Source organism: Pteropus medius, unplaced genomic scaffold (assembly GCF_902729225.1).
Source record: "Pteropus medius unplaced genomic scaffold, Ma_sr-lr_union100, whole genome shotgun sequence".
Taxonomy (NCBI): Eukaryota; Metazoa; Chordata; class Mammalia; order Chiroptera; family Pteropodidae; genus Pteropus; species Pteropus medius.
In genome coordinates this window covers 7,060,918-7,079,332 of record NW_024347791.1, presented here as the reverse complement: position 1 = coordinate 7,079,332, position 18,415 = coordinate 7,060,918, and the positions used below count along the sequence as shown (strand labels likewise).

General features: G+C 37.7%; 2 protein-coding genes across 8 annotated transcripts in view; one reads left to right on the top strand and one right to left on the bottom strand.

Moving 5' to 3' along the window:
* The window catches only part of HCFC2 (host cell factor C2), a 50,622-nt gene extending 41,559 nt beyond the window's left edge, over positions 1-9,063 (top strand). For 2 of the 3 annotated variants that reach the window (XM_039877915.1, XM_039877917.1), the window contains exons 16-17: positions 1,160-1,258; positions 7,416-7,768. In XM_039877915.1, coding sequence (XP_039733849.1) covers positions 1,160-1,258; positions 7,416-7,507 — 191 coding nt within the window. In that variant the 3' untranslated portion in view covers positions 7,508-7,768. Of the gene's footprint in view, positions 1-1,159; positions 1,259-7,415; positions 7,769-8,936 lie in introns of those variants that run through there. The other variant, XM_039877916.1, reaches the window with a different exon arrangement.
* NFYB (nuclear transcription factor Y subunit beta) lies at positions 2,058-18,285 on the bottom strand. Of its 5 annotated transcripts, none has more exons than XM_039877922.1 (9): positions 18,131-18,285; positions 15,507-15,581; positions 9,497-9,565; positions 9,141-9,234; positions 7,610-7,740; positions 5,662-5,859; positions 4,341-4,422; positions 3,488-3,567; positions 2,058-3,176 (listed from the first exon to the last, which is right to left on the bottom strand). In XM_039877922.1, the coding sequence occupies exons 4-9, from the start codon at positions 9,232-9,234 to the stop codon at positions 3,144-3,146; spliced, it is 618 nt and encodes a 205-aa protein (XP_039733856.1). In that variant the 5' UTR covers positions 9,497-9,565; positions 15,507-15,581; positions 18,131-18,285; the 3' UTR covers positions 2,058-3,143. The 5 variants fall into 5 exon arrangements, with proteins under 5 accessions (XP_039733856.1, XP_039733857.1, XP_039733854.1 ...); XM_039877923.1 differs by lacking the exon at positions 18,131-18,285 and adding an exon at positions 17,328-17,465; XM_039877920.1 differs by lacking the exon at positions 9,497-9,565.
* Between the last annotated feature and the right edge of the window lie 130 nt (positions 18,286-18,415).

The window sequence follows — 18,415 nt, the reverse complement described above, 5'->3', positions numbered from 1 at the left end:
TGAGCAAGAAAAAGCTAAATTTGGTCAAGTAAGCAAAGTAACATTTCCAGTTCTAAAAGACACCAGAAATCAAAACTGAGTTATTTTTCAGACAGTATAGTATAGCTCCTTGAAAAAGTTTTTTTACTCATGAGCACACTATATATGACTTAATCTGAGTTTAAGGTTAATATATATAAAGTATTCCCTAAATATATAGATTATCTAATTTAGGGAGACCAAAAAATATACATTTAAAATAGCCTAACTTTTGGTTCACATCATACCCTGTATCACTTGAGTGACTCAAATGTATATTTTATCACATAATGCAACAAATATTGTCTTATTTTGGGCCATTGATAACTGAAAAGGAAAAATTTTTTTTAATTTGCACTGCAAGATTTTATTCTTGGCAAATGGTAGAAACTTTGTTTTCTATTTTCATGCAAAATTGCTACTGCTGTAGAAATCCTTCTAGTTAGACCCTTGGAACTGTGTTCAATTAGCAGTATTAAAGATAACCGGTATTCTTTTAACCCACTAAGGCAATCCAGGAAACAGGCAATGTTTTTAAGGAAAGAATACTGAATAGATATTACACCGTAGGAGGAAAAGAAGTACAAAAAGATTAAAACATCATCATATCCGAGTATATGACATTAGGAAGGTAGCATCAAAAAATTTTTTGTCTGGAGTAAAGCATCATGAGGTAGTGAGGAGACAGAAGCTACTGAAGTCCCTTCTATGATTTAGTCACTGAAGCCCATTTCTCCTCTTACTCATAAAGACAGTATGTACAAAGTTATGAAAAAAAAAGTAATCACTTATATATAGTTCCTTACTAATGTAGGAACTTATATACTTAAGAAGTTCCAGAGGGGAAGAAAACATGACATGTTTTCAATTCAAGGCAACATAAGCCAAGTTAAGAAGCCAACACTACCTCTTATGTGCATAAAAGATTATGTACCTGACACATGAAGAATGCTAATATTCTTTCAGAGTATGAAGGCCATATAAGCCAAAGCTGATCTGATTTTACCTACTTTAAAGCTTTAGTCAATACTACCAGCAAATAATTAAACTTAGAAATTTGTTTTGGCATATAGTGACATGAATTTTAAAGTCATTTCTTTTTTATCTTGATTCTTAAACATAACCCCATCTTTAATTTTAGAGAAAGAATCTGATAACCAAAGACCAAGTGCTTTTTATCAGTTATATAGTGACACACTGCCTGGATCAAATGAAAGATATTTCAAAGATACACTTATATGTAAGTATCAAACACCTTAAAATTTTGTGTATCTGTTAACCCAGCAATTCTACTCCTAAGAAATTATCTTAAGAAAAAGCCATACATGTACATAAGATTCAGTGAAATGTTGTTTATAACTGTAAAAGGATGTATATAAGCAAAATGTCCTACAGAGTATTAAATAAATTATGGTTCAGCTGTACAACAGAGTAATAGAGGAATAAAAAAGGAAGACTATGTAATGACCTGGGAACGATGTTCACAATATATTAAGTGAAAAAAGCAGGTTACAAAACCGTATGCAAATGCAAGTATGAGCCTATTTTTATAAAAATATACATATTTAGCCAAGTAAAAGGACAAATGATATTTACCAAAATATTAACATTGGTCTTTTCAACATAGTAGAATGATGGTTGATTTTGCTTAACCACCCTCCCCCCTTTTGTTTGCCTATTTGAAGTCTCTGTAATTAAGATTATTTTTTAAATGGGAGGGGTAGTAAAGGAGTTATTAACCTCAGATTAGCCCAAATATGCCCCCAAAGGCTCCTTCTGGCAAAATAAATGTTTCTGTTCAGCCTACATCTGGGAAATTGCTTCTGCCTTATAAATATGAGTGTCCTTCCAAGATGACCTTCGCTCAAACTCCCTCCCTTTGAAGCAAACTATACAATAGCAATTACCGATATTAAAAAAAAAAAAAAAAACAAAAACAAACCTCAGGTCAATTATCACCTTAAAGAATGGATGAAAAAATATAAATCCTCGCTTTACAAAAGGAACAACCCAAGTACATACTACTAAATTGTACAAAGTTACATTATCTAAGTTTAGTTTATTGCAAAGATCGAGACAGCACACTAGAAGTTGGCGGCTTCTGTTTCACACCGTTCACAGCACTCATTCTATTCTTCACTGCGTCCACTCGCCCATGCAGAAACAGGTCAGTATACACACAATGATGTCTGACGTTTGTTGGTTCCCATAGTATAATAGGAAACTTGACATTTCAATTAAAAAGGTAAAATGACATTTACCATCAGACTATAAAATTCCTCTTCTGGAAGAGGATACTATAGTATTTGAAGATAGGCTTTGGAAAAAATCATATACAAAATGAAAGGGGCACCATTTCATGAGCACTGGGACTATATTAAACCTAAATGAATTCCACCACTCATAATAAACAAATCTGCTCTTAACAAAAGCTCCAATAAACTAAAACTATCTTGACAGGCACAAAGAACAGTGTAAACACTGTTAACGGGCACCGAGTTTGAGGGCAGACAATATTTGCTTCTGCATTCACACTTAATTTTTCAATTACATTTTTTAAAAAATGGTGCTGCTTAAGCTATGAATGTTTTACAAAAAAATTAATTTTAATAAATATGGCAAATACTAAAAACCTAGCTAGGTTATCATGCAAGATATATAACCAAGACAAACTCAAATTTATAATAAAGGCAACTTGCATTCAAAATGAACTCTACCCTTATATTTTATTAAAAGGGCAACATCATGAATTAACCCAGCTGCTTACTTGAATTACAAAAGTAACATGATTCAATATGAAAATAAGAAACTGTCTACAAATCTCTGACAGTAATAAATTGCAATATACAATGCATACAGGAGTCATACAGAGCAACAAACTCTTGTACAAAACAAAAATATTTTAATACCTTTAAAATCCAAATTTTTTCTTTAAAATCATTCATGAAAAAGATTCTCAAGTCAGAATTAACACCTCAATTAGTCAAGCATCAGGAAGCTACATTACAGCGATTTAATATACAAAGACACATCCTTTCACCACTCATTTCCTTCTAATGTCTCTGCTTCGGAATCATACAGACGCTCTTGCTTCTCTATATTCCCCATTCCATCATTTCTTCAGATCATGAAAACTGAATTTGCTGAACGCCAGAAATCTGATTAGAAAATTCAAATTGACAAGAATTAAAGAAAAATTAGTTTAAAAAGAACTTATGCGTATTATAAACATTCAAAGAATAAAAACAATAGACAATGAAAAATACGTCTACTTGCCGCCCTGGACTTCCATTCCCTACCCAAGGAGGCTACTTTATTAATTTCTTGTATATCTTTCTAGAAATCTATGCAAATATGAATGTGTGTTTATATTTTAATAATAATGTGTTGAATGAACTACCTGTGATAAAATTAGCAATGAATATAATCAATTTTTAAAATAATTTAAAATACAAAGAAGATACTCCACCTGTTGATATGATGTTGTGTAAACCATAACATTTTGTTGCTGACCATCTGCAGTTATCAAGCCGGCCGGTAACTGGTTAGCTGAACGGCAGGAAAAAGTTAAAGTGAGAAAAGAATTGCATTTACTTTCTTGGCCTGAACCTTAAAGTTGTGCCATTAATGTCTCATTACAATTCTGCTGCTTATCAACGTAATCTTGGGCAAAATCATGAACCTCCCAAATTTTCCATTTTAAAAATTTCCTAAAAAGCACATTTCTTCTATAGCATGTTCGATTTTCTGAATCTTAATTGCCCATGTGTACAAATCTGCAGAAAGACTGGAGAGAAATTCCGACTCATGGAGAGACCTACACTAGGAGAAGACTTACATAACTAAGCAGCATATACTTTTCATGTGAGAAATATAAAATACCCCATATAAATTTTATATGAGAACTATAACCACCATAGACCTTTTATTTCACCAATATAACGACATAGCACTCAATTTTTAAAAAAGAAACCAGTTTGAATTTATTTAAATCACAAGATTTTTATACTGCAAACTACAATTTTCAACCTTCCTATCATGTGAATCTTAAACCAAAAACTAGGAACTCTGGAAATCAGTTCAAACTATTGGTGAAAGATTATGTCTGCAGAATTAAAATTTTACACTAATCTTTCGCTGACTTCAAATATAAGAGCATGAAATAGTAAGAACTATTCAAGACAGTGTTATGTCAAAGTACTCAGTGCTGATATTCCTAAAGTCCAACTATACAATATTAATATCTACTACTAAATCACTAACAATGTACATGACTCGTAAGAACAAATTTAGTTGCATAAATGTATCATAACGTTGCTTACTAAATGCCTCCTCTGTTAGCTCTTCGCTTAGTCCGTCTGTAGCTGTGACTGCTCCACCAATTCCTTTCTCTCCTTTCATCGCCTGGGGAAGGAAAACCAAGAAAGTAATCGCTGCTATTCAAAAGAAACTTTTCTAAAGTAGACTGTTTACTTACTTCCTAAAATTAAGAGCTTCTATTTTCACAAACACTACACAGAGTATTTATTAACACTTCTGGTTAATTACATATGAAGAAGCCTTTCAAAATGCTAACTTTTTTATATAAGTAGTAATCATCACGGGACACTGTTAATAATGACCTAGAAAAGCTAAAATATTTATGGTTAAAAATAAATAAATTATTCTAATTCTATACTAATCAAAAGGAAAACAAAACCCTACTTATAGATGAAATAGTCTGTAAAATACTATAAATACTCAGCTTATAAGTCTACTAAAAATGATCCGAGTTATTATTTAATTACATATACAGCTCTTGGCCATCTGGGCAGTACTGTAACTGTAAGTATGGGGCCTAAATTTTCTAAATCAAAATTACATTTTGGACCAAAGACTTCTAAGTTTCCATCCACTCTAGGGTTCTATGATGCTGAAGATCTGGAGAAGTACTGTGAAGAGTTTACATATTCTCTTCCTACTTTTAATTAATCATTCCATACAGATATCACTAATTTAATGGTATTATAACACTGAAGATACTAAGAAAATATTTCAAAAGCAATGTGAATCTGACATCCAAGGTGAAGCATGGAAATATGCTGATCAACTCATTTTCACAAAATGCATGAGCAAAGATAAACCAAAGGAAATGCAGAATTTAATCAATAATAAGAAAAGTTACAATGCCTTCTTTTTCTTATCTAAAAGGCCCCAAGTTCTGAGATGCTACCTCTTTAAAATTAATAACAACAGCCAACATTACTGAGCATTCATTATATGCCAAGCTAAGTGCACTTAAATAGATTATTTTACTTAGTCCTCTCAATAATTCTGTGAGGTAGGTATTATTATCAGCCTGACTTTAAAGAGCAGGAAACCAAGGCCTAACGTGCTTAAATAACCTGATGAGGGTCACAGAGTTCATGTGGTGAAGCTGGCATTCATTCTCCAGAGTCCACATTCTTAATCATTACATAACTACGCTATCATTAGCAATAAACAAAGGAAAAGAAAGGACTTACTATTTAAGTGCAGTAAGGTAAGCCATTATACACGTCTAAGAAATGTAATCGCCATAAAAGTTTTAAACAATACATTTAAAAAGTTAGTGAATAGTGTATCTTATTTTCTTAAAAGCATAATGGAAGACATTTTACATACCTCTCTGAATTTCTGAAGGTACAATTTTAGAGGTTCTACATAACTGTCAAAGCCTAATGTAGACATGGCAAAGAGAATATCTTCTCCATTGATTGTCTTCCGTTTCTCTTGATGGCATCTTTCACTTGCTTCAGATGTTATAAAGCTGATGAACTCACTTACACATTCTTGAACACATTCTTTGGCATCTTTTGCAATCTGAAAAGAAAAATCATAGGTAAGTCTGCAGGCAATATAACCATCACCTTCCTAACAACCTGCAAAAATAGAAGGCTATTCAGAGGAACGTAAACTTCAGTTTCTGAGTGTTAACCTTTAATCTTCGAAATATATGCTAATAACAACACAATTCCTACTATCAAAATGCCAACCCTCAGAGTGAAATAAAAACCCAAATGTAAGTGAAAGAAGCCTTGACAACTACTCATAGAAAACATAATTTAGGTATAAAAGCCACCATTGGATGTCCTTACCAGCCATAATGAAAACTCTTACACCAACTGCCCCAAGAAAATCAATACGGTCATTTATGTTGTATATTGTAGGCTACAAACGTAGGTACCACTTCTCTGCTCTAGCATTTCCATGAATAAGGACACCAGAATTTAAAAAAACAAAACAAGCAAACAAAAAAACCCACTGAATTCACATACAGCTTACAAGGGAGTGAAATAATGACAGCTGGTGACATATTTAATATTAAGGTACAAAGTGTCAGGTACAGGTTTTGAGTTTATTAAAAAGCCTACCGAAAGAAACACATCTGCCACCTTATAAAAACAATTCTTCTCTTAAGGGTATGGCTTTGAAAGTGAAACTCTAATGGATTAAATTATGCCATTCCAAAGCCACTTCTAACAGGAATGACCCTCAAAATCCTTGCTGAAACATACTGTCTTTTACCTCCATGCCTGTATTTATCCTGGAGAAAAGTAAACAAGAGTTGCATAAATGCAGTCAAGCAAGATAATATAATGTGCACTGTATGTATAACTTTAGATTTTCTAGTAGCCATGTTAAAAAAAGAAAAGAAAAAAAAAAGAAACAGTTAATTATGTATTTTATTTAACCCAATAAATCTAAAATATTATTTAAACACAGGATGGATTTAAAAACTGAGATGTTTTAATTCTTATTTTCATACTAAGTCTTTCAAATCTGGAATGTTTTAGACTTACAAGCACATCTCAATTCACTAGCCACATCCCAGTGCTCAGTAACCACATGTGGCTGTTGGCTGTGGCATCGCACTGAGCAGGCCAAGCCTATTTAAGCTATGGCAAGCAGGTGTGCTCCCCCCCGCCCCCCCACCGTAAAACATAAAGAGGACCTCTCAAACTGGAACTTCTAGGCTCAGTGATGTCTTTTAATAATATATTTATGAGCTTTATTCATTTCAGAAGTACTTTATAAGCTACAATAAAATGACAGAAGTTTATAATGTAATATGAAATAATATAGAGTGTGAATTTTAAGACCGGGTGATGAGCAGAGTGACAATGAGTTTTTAAATTCTAACAAGAGAAAACTACTTAAAAAATCATACCAGTTGAATTTAAATGTTAGTATTTATAATTATATAAAAATAGCTCTTTCTAAATATAAGGATTTTTTAAAAGCTTTACAACCCCCCAAATCAGTCCAATGTGACCTAATTTTGCTGCCAGTTACAACATCGTAAGCCCAAATCTGATAGCTCTGATGATACACCTATTTTTAAAAATTCTTAATTCTATTTTATCTGCTTCCAATAGGTGGGGGAGAGGGGAACATTTGGGGACATGACAAAACTGAAAATGGAACACTGTTCAGTAACCAAGTATACAGAATTGAAAGAAATATTTGATTTGCTGAAAGGCTAAACGACTGAAATCAATAGCTAACTATATTCATGAAGTATGGATTCCCCCCTCCAAAAAAACCTAGTTAAACTTCTCCTCTGCATTACCTTTCCCGTTTGAGGTATGGCATTTTTCATTATCCTTGCAACATTTGCAATTGGAAGATATATATCTTGTTCTCTGAAACTTTCTTTCGAACCGTTTGTGTCTTCATGATCATTCATGCTATCCTCAGTATCTAAAGAAATAAAAATACGTTTAAAGCCTCTCATAATTTTTACTTTAAGATAGACAAGACTATCTAAAATGGTCCAGAACGGTTTCCTAATTCTTTTCAAGGGTCAGGACAGCAGTTCTCACAGTTCTTTCAGGGCCAAAACTAAACCTACCCATTAATTTCAAACCCATTTTTGTCACTCAACTCTGCCTATTGAAGTCCTACCTACACATTCTCCAAAAGCTCAAAAGCATCTCCATGGCACGTTCAGAAATCATCTCTCTTTTCACAGAATATCACAAGTGCCTGTCTGCATCGTTTCTTACATGTTTTATAATTCTTTTAATTTCTCATTCCCTCTCTTGGATTGTTGCTGCTTGAGGACAGCGATTGGCTTGGTGTCCTTCCTGGGACTTGTACGGCACTTTCCAGAGAAGGTGCACATGAATATATGTTGCGTGACTCAACTATCACCCTTATAGACTTTGACCCGTGGCTCCTTGCACATTACTAGATTAAGAGGTTATATGTTTAACCAAAGCCAAGTTTATATAGAAAGGAAAAACTGTACTTGAATATTACTGACCCAATTGGGTTATTACTAACGTAGTAATAGTTTTTTGTTTGGTTTGGTTTTTTAATAATAGTTTTTGGACAAAGCTATAGTAGTGATACAACGTGCTTATACAAAATGAATTTTCAAATTACAGATCTATATATAACTGAAGCTTTCCCAGTATCAATACTATCCTTTTATCACTAAATGCATTATCTTGTAAGTAAAGTTCCCACTTTTATATATTAAATAAGAAAGGCATTTAAGCTGATTCAATGTACATTTTTATGGGTTTAAAATGATGTTATAAAAATTAACTTGTTTGAGTATGTTTTAGGATAAAATAACTAATTGCCCTCCTCCAATTAACTTCTACAAAAATATATCTTATATAAATCAGAATGCCACAAAAGTAAATCATTTCTGATAAGCTAACCTAATACTGCTCTTCTAATATCTGACATAGTTCAAACTTAATACTGAATAAAAAACAAAAATAAATCTGTTCATAAGTGTTGGACATATAATAACTAGCAACTATGTATTTTTATCAACTGAATAAGAATTTTCCATATTTAATACTCGAACAGAAAATCAGTAACAAAATTTTAAAGAAACTACCAGTTTTTAAAAGGCATACTTTTCCACAATTCTTTTCTAGAACTCATCATTCTTTTGAAGGCTATTTCTGATTAAAATGGCATGGTCCGACTTTTAGAGACACTTCAGTGAGGACACTGAACTGTGATGCAAAATTGATAATTTTCCTGTAAAGACAAAAGTAATCTAGAACATCATAGTAATAAAATTCCCACTTTCTAATTCGTTTCTACTTGTGATCTGTTTCTGATTGTGGCTTTCTTACCATCGTGAGGCTGTATAACATAATGGCTTCCTCCAATATAGTCTGCAGAAATTCCTAGTTGAGAAGCGTCTGTCGTAGAACTGTCACCATCCATCTATGAGGAAAAACAGTTTTTCAGTACTCTTCAATAAAACTTGTCTAAAAAACAATAGATTCAGTGCTCATAAACTGTCACAGCATGGGTCAATTCCATTTTTCATAGCTTAAGCTTACTAAAAGAAAACATTCATATTTCTTGATTTGGAAAACTTTTGATAATTTGCCAACTATACAAGAGTCCCCTATCTATCCTCCACAAGGGGTAAGCAGAAGACCTACAGGGAAACAAAACAAGGAAATGAATCTAAAACACACACCTCTTTCTTTTCAACTGTGTAATCCTCAGATATAGTACAGGCAACCCTGACTTACAACTTAATGTATCCCTGGAATGACAAATGAAACCAAAATCAGCTTAGTGATCTCCTGGAAGTCACCTATATCCATAATTTTTCACTCCCCTGCTAAACTCTGATATTCCCAGAAAAACCCTTTTGTTGCTGCTGCAAACTTTCTTTGTGGTCTCATGGAAGTTCCACAATAGACAATGTCTTGGTTCAAACTGTTGTTTGCCGTAAGAAGCATATGGATTCCTTATACAGTTTGTACCCATGCAACCCAAAAGTACACCCACAGTTTGAACAAGCCCGTCAACCTCTAATGCTTGCCAAAGGTTAGTTTTCTCTTCCCCTAACCCTTAAACTTTTGATTCTTTAAAGAAAACAGAAGAGGGGTCAAGGAGATTGGAGATCTGCATCTGAGGATAGGGCCACTGCAGCCATAGACAAGAGTGAGAATTAAAATGACCACTTGGAAAGATGCCTGCTTAATTAATTTTGCTCAAAACTATAAGAATTCTAAGAGGCAAAATCTGGAAAAAACTGACCATAACTTTTAAACTGGCTACATTCCATTTCATCAACATGACAAATCCTGGAAGTCTTTCTGCTTTGGAAACAATGCTCTTTAAAACAATAAGGGACTGGCTAACTGTGGGCAGGAAAAATTTAAATGCCTTCTCTGAATAAACAGTGTAGCAAAAATTAAATGTAATTTATATATGCTTTTAGGCCACATGGAGAGACACTTGATCCTAAATGCTCATCAAGTCCCAGGACCCAGCACAAACTTAATGTTATTAAATGAAGTATTTGAGTCCTTGTGTGACACATGTCTCCTTTTCCATCTCTGTTGGATTTTTATCTAATACTAAAATACCAGGCTAGTTTCCAAGTCTTCAATAACAGGGCATTTCTTTGATGCATCTGTTGATCGTGGTATCTAATATAATTGCAGATACATATACATTTCCATAATTTATAGTGGTTTTCAGGGGCTAACGAAGAGAATTCCCCTACCTTTAATAAAGTGCAACAGTACAGGGTACCTAGTTACTGATACTGCTTAGTGGCCTCTAAAAGGTGGTAAACAACAGTAAGTGAGCTCCGACTCTCCTACTGATCCCTGATAATGAGCAACCCTACTGGTTAAATGTATTTCTATATAAAATGGAAATATCACCTTCTCTGTCTTAAACAGCTAATAGAAATGAAGGTGAAACATTACTCAAATATAAAATGTTATTTTTGATCCTAAAATGCAAACAAGGTACTAAGGGGGTAGTCTTTAACAGATATGATGATGGATTTTTTAGCCATAAAAAAGAGGTCAGTTACAATAGCTATGAATTGACTAGTTTTTATGATGCCCTAGAGGAGATAGAGGTGCAGGAGACAGGAACAAAGTAGTTTCGGAACATACAAGTGGATGAAGAAAAAATACAATAACAAATCCTTCCAAAATGAATGCCCACAGGATGCCATGAGTCTTTTTAAGTTAGCTTTTTAAATTAGATACTTTTCAAATAACCAGGGTCTGGGAAATTAATTTATAAATATTACATTAAAAAAGTATTAAAGGCAAATAGTTCAAATCACAGTATCTTGTCATACACTGGAATGAGCAGCAAGATTATCAATTGCATTAACAGCCTCAGCATCTAAACCTCAGTCTTTTAAAAAATAGTTCCACTAGTATCTCATAGAGTTGTCAGAATCAAACAAATGGACACCTGCTAAGGACAGTGTTTGGCACACAGAGTACTCAGATGTCAGCTATCACTCTCCCTCCTTTGAAGATAAGCTGCACCATCATCTGCTTAGTTGTGTCATCTGGTTTCATGAGTTTGCTTTTCTGTCATTTCACCATACTTTCTGCCTTCCTCTCCTCTTTCTACCATTAAAATTTGTGCCCCCTACTTTAAACCCAGAGTTCCCACATCCTCCTGAAACCTTCTGGATTTACTCTATTCTGCAAGCCAAAGATTAGTGTTCCCTTCTTTGAATCCCCAAAGAACTTAATATCTTCCATTCAACCAATTAGCCTCATTTTTGATGCTTTCGATATTCTATCCACGCATAAAGAATGAGGGGGAAAACTTGATAGATACATCTCAAAGGTTTTTTTCCTAGGTCTAAAACATAAACATTTATAAAACAGATTATAAATTTTAAGTAAGCCTGTCAATAAATATTTACCGAGTAAATGGTACTTATCAGGTCCTTGCTATGCACTAGTGATGAAGCGGTCAACAACACAAGTCCCTGTCCTCACCTTGCACAGAAGACAAATGTTACATAAATTGGTAGGCATGGGAAAGGGGTGGGGAGCATGGCGTGTCAGTACTTCCAAGGAACAGGTACTGGAATCAGATCACCTGTTTGAAATACCTGCTACGTATTGGCATGAGACCTTGAGCCAGTAGGATGAGAATAGGAATTACCATGTAAAGAAAGCATAGTACATAGGAGTGCTCAGTAAATGTTATATATAGTTATTAAATAATTACAAATAATTAACTAATTGTTAATGCCAAGTGCTAAGGAAAACAAAGATGTTTTGGTACATGCTTTGGGACCTCACTAGTCTGAGTCAAAGAAGGCTGTCTTAGGAAATAACATTTAAACTGAGACTGAAAGATGAAGAGAAATCAGGCAAAGAAAAATAGCAAAAGAATGTTCGAGGCAAAGTAAATAGGGGAATATAGTTCAGGCTAAGTAGTTGCTATATCAAGCAGCGCCTTGTGAACAAGAGCAAATCAAAGAAGAGTTTTAGCAAAGACAGTGAGTAAGGTTTCATTTTTAAAAGATCACTCTGGCTACAGTCCAGTGTAGTTAATGAACCACAGAGCAAGAATGGTGGCAGACCAGTAAGGGCCATAATGCCCCAGTCAGGACCGAATTCGGGCAAGATGACCATCATTCCCATATCTGGTCCAGGACAGCAAGAGAACACAGAGACTGAAGACATTTTAGTAGCAGGTAGACTCAAGACTTGGTAACTGGCTGAATAAGAGCTGGAGGAAACGCCAAGGGTAACATTAGGGTTCTTACGGCTGGGCAGACAGCTGGCCCTCACTGCAAAGAATGGGCAGGATGTACGCAGGACTGTTGGGCAGTGCAAAGAGCCTAGCTGAAGCTGGTGACCATGAGTGTTCAGCAGTACTGATATGTCCAGCCGTGACACTTACAGGCCTGGTATAAGAACTGAGAAGCTAAAGTACTGGATTTCATCCAGTTAACAAAGAGGGAAGAGCATGTAAGATAATGACAAGACAATGGGTAAAATGATAAATCATTAGATTCAAGGGGCATGAAATATATGGACAGAGTAGCTAAATCCCATTAAATTAATTCTATTGATTATTCTAATTATTTAACTGAAAATACTGTTCTTTAAAATGTTATGTAAAATGAATGGACAGTTGGCTAAGCTAATATGTTTTTATTCTATAATTTTTTCATGTAGCAATATTTATACTAATGACTTACAAAGGCAGTAAATAGTGCCCTCTTTAATATATTTAACATTTATTGAACACTTTCTAAATATCTCACGCAATGTTCATGACCCTGTGAAGGAGGTGAGAAAACTGAGCTTATATGAGGCTGACATGCCAAAGGTGACACAGTAAATGGGAATGAAATCTAGAGTCTCGTGTACTTCAAAGTATTTGTTCCTGAGTTTTTCCTATAGCCAGTAAGCCTAAATCTTTTGTCTCTTCTAAATTCTAAGTCTATGGATTGTATATCGAAAACACCTAAAGTTGCTTCTCAAAAACAAGGACAATATTTATGAAGTGGTGAGAAATGTACCTGGTTTCAGATTCATCTTACCAGAAAGCAGTGATGGAGCACTGGCCTTAGGGACAGACCACATGGGTCTGAAGCTAGTCTCCCCACTCACCAGCTCTGTGTCTTTGATTCCCATCCTCTTTGTGCTTCAGCTTCCCCATTTTTAAAATGGGGTTGCTATGAGAAGTGATTACAGAAAAAGCACTTAGCCAAGAGCATGATACATAGTAAGAACTCAACAAATGTAACCTCGTGTGATTACTATTCCTTCAAATACAGTGCTCATCGTTCTTTCCAGCCATAAAGACTTTTCTCTCACGTAACCCCTCTTACTTGCTCTATGAATCACATTCCTATTTATCTCTTTGAGGACAAGAAATACAAAGATTCCTCCTCTCTGAGCTATCTTCAGTCCTCTTCACCAGCTTCTTCACTCTTCCTTAAACATGCTTAGACTCTCATTAAACACACAGAAGTACATATAAAACCTTAAGTCTGCTCCACACCCTTGTCCAGTTTTCATTCTACCCTGGCAATCCTTACATACCTCTTCATTCCGAAATTCTTTGATATGTGCTTTCCTCATGGCACTGAATATGACACTGAAACCACTCTTAGAAGTTGCCCGTGATCTTGCCTTCATCTTACTTGACTGTCTTTTAGTGCTGGCCAACTGCTGGCCCCTCATTTATGCTTGGAATCTCTTCTCCCTTGATTTCCAAAGCAATATTCTCTCCTCCTCACCTCCTGTTATTTATCCAAGGTTATCATTTTCTCTTTCTTCCCTTTTTCTCTTAACGAATTCATTAAATATCACTTCTATACTCATAAATCCTAAGTCTACAACCATATCCTGCCTGCCACTCAACAACCCATGCCCGTAGAACATGGCTGATATCTCGTCACTGCAAACATAAGATACTGGAAGATGAAACTCACCTTCCCCATGCCCTCCAAGGAGGCAATGGATGAGGGCTCCTTGATCTCCTTATCAACTATTGCAATACTATATTAAGAATAATACCACCCTTCTACTCTTACAGGCTAATTATACCAATGTCATCTAAAGTTCTTTTATCTTTTCCAAGCTCTACCTAATAATCCCTTACCTCTTTTTTTTAAGTTATTTATTTTTTTATGGTGACATTGGTTAATGAAATCCAGTAAGTTTCAGCTGTACCCTTTAACAGTAAGGCATATATATATTTACACTGTTCACCTCCCAGTTAGATTTCCTTGTCATCAGATCCCTTACCTCCTTTCAAGTATCTTCCAGATATGCCCTTCCTTTTCTATTTTCCCTGCATCACTATTCAACCTGAGTACACAATATTTTAAGAGTAATCTCACTAAAACGCATCTACAGCTCTTAAATTTATAATGATTCTAAAAGAATTCTCATCAAATCCACCTGAGTTTTCATGGCTTTACAAGAGTGGATCCCCCACTCAACCTAACTATAATCTTGTTTTCAACTCTATCTTCAGGGCTGATAAAAATCTAGTGCTAGAATGTGCCTTACTTAGGGAATTGTCAGGTGCAGTTTTTATTTCAGCAGTGAGGCAATCAGAGCTCAAGGAAGTTGTGACATGCCTGATGACAAAGATACAGGAGCAGATCTAGAACTAAGTATCCAGACAGGCCAAGGGGTATCTCTTCATTAGATTATCCTATGAAATCTCCACTTTGTCCATGAAAATCTATCTACTCCCCACTCCCTAAACCTAAGTATTCATCCCTACCTTCAGGCTTTTGCATTTGGTGATGCCCTCCACCTATCCAAATGCCACTCATCCTTCAAAGTGCAGTTGGAGCCCTACAGGTTCCCTCTAGGCCACTCCCAACTGCCCAAACCCACCCCGCCACTTCACTTGTACTACTCTTAGAACCACCATTTCCATTCTGCATGTAACTGTCCTCTAAGTAGTCAATTCGACTAAAGCCCTACCAGATAAACAGTGCCTCTTAAGAGCTGGAACAAACTTTTCACACTGTAGCTTTGACAGAACTTAGGGGCCCACAGGAAACAGAACACGCAAGTCACTAAAAAGAAGGAAGCACTAGGAATGACTATAGATACTACCTGTCTAGACTTGAAAGGCATCCATTTTATCAGGAATCTCCAATACAAGTCAGTTATAATTTTGTTTCCAGCTAATTACTGTACAAATCAAAAATAGTAAAACATACGTACTGTCATGAAATACTGTTGTCGGTGGCGTTCAAGAACACCGTCTCAAACGGTGTCTAATCTTTGTGCAATTTCAACCTAGGAGATAAACATCTATTAGTAATAAAAACGTACACCCTACAGGCTTTCTTCCTAGTAAAATTTTAAAAGGCATGTATAATTTTACCTACTATTCTTATTCAATGGGCTGCAGAGTATAAAATGGTGCAAAAAGCAGGCACCCGACAAATATTTGTGAAACTGGAAGATTTATTTTGGAGAACTGAACTTTAAAAAGTTGACTCCATTGTGGAGGGGTAGGTAATGCTTTAATGTAACCCTGAAGTTAGTCATGCTCACTACATATTCATCACACCAAATTATATAATATGCAAGAGACCAAAATCAAACATCTAAACCACTTAAAATATTAGTATCCAAGACACAAACACCCCACTTATCAACTGAATTTTGAGGAGACGGTTTTCTTAATGTTTTAGAGATTGAGGGGTCCAAAAACTCAGAAGGGGAGAAAAATGTATCTCAAAATATAATGCTTTTAAATTCAATCTCTCAGCTTATACTAGAAAAAAATATGCCATGCTGTCCAGAGAACATACACAGAATAACACAATCAATCAAGACCTCTATTTATCATTTTAAAGCACCACCATTTTGGACTAAAATTGCATCTGAATAGCTCTTCATTCTCACTGTACATAGCTGAATAAACTGCTATCAATTACAGTGTTACAATCTCCATTTCTCATTTGCTCTTTTCCTTTTTTCAAGTGAAACAATTAAAGGGCGGGGGTGTAAAAAAAAAACATCCTTTCAGTGTTAATTATGAGAAAAAAAATACATATATGCATTCCAGCACGAAATCTAGTAAACAGAAAAAAACTGTAGCCACTGAACTGAATTTTTAAAAAGCCATTTCAAAGGTGCATATAGCAAAGACAGGCTGACACTATAAAAGCAATTTCTAATATCTTTTTAAATACTGTCCTCTTTCTAACCCCCAAATTGCCCAGAAAATTCCTTCCTTGTAGCTATAAGAGCTATTTGCTAAGGGTGTCTTTGAAAAACAAAAATTCTCAGAACACTTAAAATCTATCAGCTACATATATTTATCTATTTTGCCTGGGGGAGGGGCGGGTGTCACACCTCACCACAATCACTCACCCAAATAGTTGAATCAGTATTTCTTTAGATTCAGTATACTAAGAAAAACAATACCGCCTCATATGGTATTTATTTTCTTAAAGGCAGGTTATGATATATGTGAAAGCTCAAGGGAATGCATACATCTGTTTAGTGTTTGAAGAAATGCAAATTTGTATCCAAGAAAAGCAGCAGACCCTCCCTCCACCCTCCATTCTTCATCATCCACAACCAGAGTTTTGCATCAATATCAATCCTTAAATTAAGCTAGAAAAGCAGTACGGAGAAATAATTGCTTTTTAAGGAATTCTGGTTAAACTTGCAACTTTACCAATAAAACCCCTATTTATTAATGCCACTTATTGATTGGTTTACCCCATCACTTTATGTTGCTGATTAGTTTGCATCCTGAGAGCCCAAACCAGCCAAGTGATTCGTGGCATAAACCATCGAACTGTGAAGTCCACGAGGGTTAGTGGGACGTTGTTTTTTTTTTTAAAGGTCGTATGCTACCTAAGCTTGTTTAAATTATCTTGTTATAGCACTTTGAGGGAGATTACGACTTGTAGGTGCTCTGTAATTCTTTGTTCTCAGAGACTACTGCTCCTAAGGCCCGGCATATCCTCCCCGCCTCCCACCCAAGATTAAACCTCAGTCCAATCCCAAAGGCTTCCTTCCCACCTTCGGGGCAAGTCCAGGGACCGCAAGCCGCCAGATGGCTGCATTCTTTACGTGTAAACCAGACTGCGGGGAGACCAAATCCATTCCTTCCTCCCGGGGGCCTCGCTTCCTCCCCACGAAGGTGCGCGAGCCGGCCCCGGCCCCACGGCCCGGCCGATCTGTCAGTCCCGCCGGTGCGGGGCGGACGCCCCGGGCGCGCATCCCCCCGACTCGCCCGGCCCAAGGCCCCGGGCCCGTGCCCAACGCCTGCCGCCCGCCCGCCGCGCGGTGCCAGGGGTGCCGGGGCAAACAAAGCGGCCCGGCCCCGCCATGTCCCCGCGGGCGGAAGGGGGGCGCTCCCCGGGGACCCCCGCGTGGCCGCCAGGCCAGGGAGCAGCAGGGTCAGGGCCGGGGGTCCGAGCTGCGCGCCCCCGCGACCCCCCTCCCGCGCAAAATGGAGCCGGCCGGGGCGCTGGCGAGAGCGGGGCCGACGGGGCCCCGGGGCCCCGTCCTCGGCCTCCGGCCCGGAGCCCGGCGGCGGCAAGCGGGAGGCGGCCTGGCCCGCGGCCCGCCGCTCCGCGACCCGGCGCACAAAGAGCCGCGCCGCGGCCCCGCGCCCGCTCCCCGGCCGGGCCCGCAGCGGGAGCGGCCTCGCAGGCGCCGAGCGGCCCCGGCCCGAGCGGGAGGGCGGGCGGGAGGGAGGCGAGTGCCCCCGGCCGCGGCGGCGTTGGCGGCGAGGACGGCGCCGGGAGGAGACGGACATTTCATTCGAGCTAAAGTGGAGTCGGTTTAGGAGCGATCATTGGCCGAAGCGAGACACAAACCTCCAATGCAGCCCTGGTTGGCTCCCGTCTCCAATCGGCTGTTTGGTTGGACAGAAAATGGCTGCGAAGGAACCAGTCCCAGCGCGGAGCTCCGCTTCCAGCACTCGGCCTCCCCTCCCTCCGCCGCGGGCCGCTTCCCTCGGCGCGACACCCTCCCTCCGCGCCTCCCGCGCGCCCGCCCGCCCGCCGCGGCCCCGCCCCGGCCCTGCCCCCGCCGCGCCCCGCCCCGGGCCCGCCGCGTGCTCCAGCGGCCACCCGGGCGCGCGCCGGCCGAGCGGGCCGTCT

Coding starts and splice junctions, on each gene's coding strand:
- NFYB (XM_039877920.1), bottom strand. Junction 7,741..9,140: donor TGTTATACAGCCTCACGATG/GTAAGAAAGCCA, acceptor TTATTTCTTTAG/ATACTGAGGATAGCATGAAT. Junction 5,860..7,609: donor CCATACCTCAAACGGGAAAG/GTAATGCAGAGG, acceptor TTTTCTTTTCAG/ATTGCAAAAGATGCCAAAGA.